We start from the raw sequence: 4,009 nt of genomic DNA on the forward strand, positions 1-4,009 counted from the left end.
TTAGCCGCTAGAGCGTTTATAATGTTGAAACAAAAATGTGATTTTCTCAAAAACCTACATTTGGTAGTGAAAGCTATTGCCACGCTCCTGGTAGGAATAGAGCACAGGTTGAGGGCTTTTCTTAAAGCCCTTTAAATTATCTAACCAGTACTATTGATTTGATCCACCTACGTCGAATACTTTAGCCGCTAGAGCGTTTACAATGTTGGAACAAAAATGTGATTTTCTCAAAAAACTACATTTGTTTGTGAACGCTATTGCCACGCTCCTGGTAGGGATAGAGAATAGCTTGAGGGCTTTTCTTAAAGCCCTTTAAATTATCTAACCAGTACTATTGATTTGACCTACCTACGTCGAATACTTTAGCCGCTAGAGCGTTTATAATGTTGGAACAAAAATTTGATTTTCTCAAAAACCTACATTTGGTAGTAAAAGCTATTGCCACGCTCCTGGTAGGGATAGAGCACAGGTTGAGGACTTTTCGAACTATGAAATTTGATAAGTGATAAGTTGAAATTGATAAGTGTAATTTGCAAAGTCTTTGCAATTTTTATGTTCTCTTTGTAATTTCTGTTCCACGTACGTTCTCTTGTGCAAAGTGCAAAGCTTATATTGAAAAGTGTAATTCGCAAAGACTTTGCATATAATTATGCTGTTCCGTTCCACAAAAACTGTAAGCTCTATTTTTGCAAAGCAAAATTTGATAAGTTTGTCAAAAATTTGCAAGGTAAATGATCGCTTTGCAAACTCAAATTATCATAACTAGTCAAGCTATCAAAATGTTAAGACGTGAGTTTTTGTTCGGCAATAGTGAAGACGCGGTTAAAGCTAGAAATTATAGAGACCGAATTAATTTTTTGGGACTACAAAATTTCAATTTTAAAGAGTACTTCTGTTTAAATCCAATCCAGGCGGATTTTCTCTTAAATAATGTTGGACAAAAATTAGAGCACAATACACAGCGCAGTCATGCTTTGTCGGCTGAAAATCAACTGCTACTGTGCCTGCATTGGCTCGGAAATGGTTGCCAGTACCATGGAGTTGCAGCTTTGCATAGTGTTGCAAAATCCACAGTTTGCAGAACCATCCATAGAGTTGTCGACATTATAACAGACACTTTATTTCAAAAAACAGTGCGATGGCCCGATGATGTCAGTGGTATTGCTGAAAAGTTTTTTCTGATGGGTGGATTCCCTTCTGTGTGTGGTTGCGTTGATGGCACAATCATTAAAATTGATGCGCCTCCATTACAGGAGGAAAGATATGCTGACCGGCATAGAAACCACTCATTGAATGTGATGATGATATGTGGGCCAGACTACACATTTTACAGTGTAAATGCAAGTTGGCCGGGCAGCGTTCACGACTCAAGGGTGCTACGGAATTCGGCTGTAAGTCAAAGATTTGACAATGGATGGAGACCATTTCCGGATGCTGTTGTTTTGGGTGATAGTGGTTATGGATTGAAAAACTGGTTGATACCACCATTACGCCGAAATCCCAATAATCCTGCCGAAGAAGTTTTCAATCGTTGCCACAAAAAAACACGCCGCATAATTGAAAATAGTTTTGGCATTATTAAAGAAAGATTCCCGTGTCTAAATTATTTGCGACTGAGGCCTGAGTTTGCAGGAAAGACAGTCATAGTTTGTGCCATCTTACACAATATTGCCTGTAGCATCGGAAGGAGTAGTGAAAATATACAACCCACTGAAGACACTGACAATGAAAGGGAGGAATTAGATGAAAGTGCTGAAGAAGAAGATGATGCCCTTAATAACATAGATCAAGAGAGTGGAATGGAAAGGGTTACTTCCCTGCTACAATACTTTACCTAATGCCAACTATTATAGTATTGTTTTAAAATAAAAGTGTTGTTTTGGCCATGACCTTTTTCCACTGCAAAAGGGTTGTATCTTTTTGGGGCATTTTTAGGGTTTGAGATTAAGGTGTCAGAGAATAAATAATAAAGGAAGTATTTTTGTATTTATTTGCATCATTTTATTAATTTCAGAGCTTTTTTGTTTTTATCACAAATTATTTCAAAATAAAATGTTTAGAAATCAAATACACACAAATGAAAAATTGGCCTTTGGTAATCAAACCTCCTCAAATAACAGACGCGATACATTTTCCGTTTCTGCCGTTGCAATTTCCAGTGTGATAGCAGAGGGTGGAAGTAGGAGCTCCCTCTCCAGTTTTAGGCATTGAAGTTTCCGGTAGTAAACCTCAACCTCAAGGAGCTCCATCCGGCATTTTTTCTCTCTATCCAAAGTTTCACTTGGAAACTTGGTAGAGCGCTTCGTCTTTCTTGGGTTTAGAGGTGGATTGGCAATTGTTTCTTCTGAAATAGATATTCTGGAATCATTCTCAACTGACGGTAGATTTTCTGAGTTGCCATAACTTTCTGGCAATTTCAAACCATCTACCACAGCTGATTCTGATTCCAGAATATCGAGGATGGCCAAGTCAGCTTCATCCATTACCTTGCCCTTCCCACCTCCGGATCCAGTATTTCGGGCGTTATCCCTTTTACTCTGCAAATTAACAAAATTAAATTCACAAAAATACAAAAAGTTTCTCGTTAAAAACCGGAAGCTCGATTTTGATTTTAAAGCCATGGTTTCTTGGGCAGATTTTCTTAGAATTTATCGTAGCTTACGATTTTGATAACCGCTTCGTCGAAAAAAAATTTACCCACTCTAGTACACATAGCAATTAGTAATGTTTTGGTTAAATCGGTTGTTATCAGCAAGAGTTGTTGATTGAGTGCACTGTTAACTCACAACAACAATGTCTATGTGATGACGTAAAATTATTTGCTATGTGTAGGCAATAAATTGTTGTACTTACCATTGTCCGGCTCTTCCAGAGCCCAAACAAACTGTCCCTTGCATAGGTCCATGTTTTTTCCTTCCTTCCATGCTCTGTTAACCTTCACAAAGAAATGTATACTTAAATTTGCTCAAAATTTACAATTATTTATTTAAAAAATACTTACTCTGTTGTTTTGAAAACTAGCAAATAAAATGCTTTTTTTATTAAATTTAAAAGCGCAAGTTTTTTTTCAATTTGTATTTTGCGGTTCATTTTAACAATTAATATAAAGCAATGCAAAGTGAAAAGTGATGAGACAGAAATGCAAAGTTGATAAAACGCTTTGTGGAACACTTTGCACACTCACTTTGCAAGAGAGTGCAAAGACTTTGCCAATAAAGCGCAAAGACTTTGTACTGAGCGGAAAGAGCGTAAAGTCTTTGCCAAAATATGCTCAATGCAAAGTGAGATTCGCAAAGAATATTGTGGAACAGAAACCCTTTTCACTCTGCAGTACAATATCAATTGAAAAGTGCAAAGTGAAAAGTTGATAAGTTGTTTTGTGGAATAGGGCCCAGTACTATTGATTTGATCCAACTACGTCGAATACTTTAGCCGCTAGAGCGTTTACACTGTTGGAACAAAAATGTGATTTTCTCAAAAAACTACATTTGTTTGTGAACGCTATTACCACGCTCCTGGTAGGGGTAGAGCATAGGTTTAGAGCTTTTCTTAAAGCCCTTTAAATTATCTAACCAGTACTATTGATTTGATCCACCTGCGTCGAATACTTTAGCCGCTAGAGCGTTTATAATGTTGGAACAAAAATTTGATTTTCTCAAAAACCTACATTTGGTAGTGAAAGCTATTGCCACGCTCCTGGTAGGAATAGAGCACAGGTTGAGGGCTTTTCTTAAAGCCCTTTAAATTATCTAACCAGTACTATTGATTTGATCCACCTACGTCGAATACTTTAGCCGCTAGAGCGTTTATAATGTTGGAACAAAAATGTGATTTTCTCAAAAAACTACATTTGTTTGTGAACGCTATTACCACGCTCCTGGTAGGGATAGAGCACAGGTTGAGGACTTTTCTTAAAGCCCTTTAAATTATCTAACCAGTACTATTGATTTGATCCACCTACGTCGAATACTTTAGCCGCTAGAGCGTTTACAATGTTGGAACAAAAATG

At 37.2% G+C, this 4,009-nt stretch overlaps 2 protein-coding genes across 2 annotated transcripts; one reads left to right on the forward strand and one right to left on the reverse strand.

The window, feature by feature from the left end:
- The first annotated feature begins 779 nt into the window (after positions 1-779).
- Positions 780-1,838, forward strand: LOC126767023 (putative nuclease HARBI1). Its single transcript, XM_050484643.1, has one exon. It carries the CDS (start codon positions 780-782, stop codon positions 1,836-1,838), a length of 1,059 nt encoding a protein of 352 aa, XP_050340600.1.
- A 240-nt stretch (positions 1,839-2,078) lies between these two features.
- LOC126767024 (uncharacterized) lies at positions 2,079-3,323 on the reverse strand. The gene is made up of 3 exons (XM_050484644.1): positions 3,002-3,323; positions 2,854-2,935; positions 2,079-2,537 (listed from the first exon to the last, which is right to left on the reverse strand). The coding sequence occupies exons 1-3, from the start codon at positions 3,088-3,090 to the stop codon at positions 2,100-2,102; spliced, it is 609 nt and encodes a 202-aa protein (XP_050340601.1). The 5' UTR covers positions 3,091-3,323; the 3' UTR covers positions 2,079-2,099.
- Between the last annotated feature and the right edge of the window lie 686 nt (positions 3,324-4,009).

Source organism: Bactrocera neohumeralis, unplaced genomic scaffold (genome assembly GCF_024586455.1).
Source record: "Bactrocera neohumeralis isolate Rockhampton unplaced genomic scaffold, APGP_CSIRO_Bneo_wtdbg2-racon-allhic-juicebox.fasta_v2 ctg3627, whole genome shotgun sequence".
NCBI lineage: Eukaryota > Metazoa > Arthropoda > Insecta > Diptera > Tephritidae > Bactrocera > Bactrocera neohumeralis.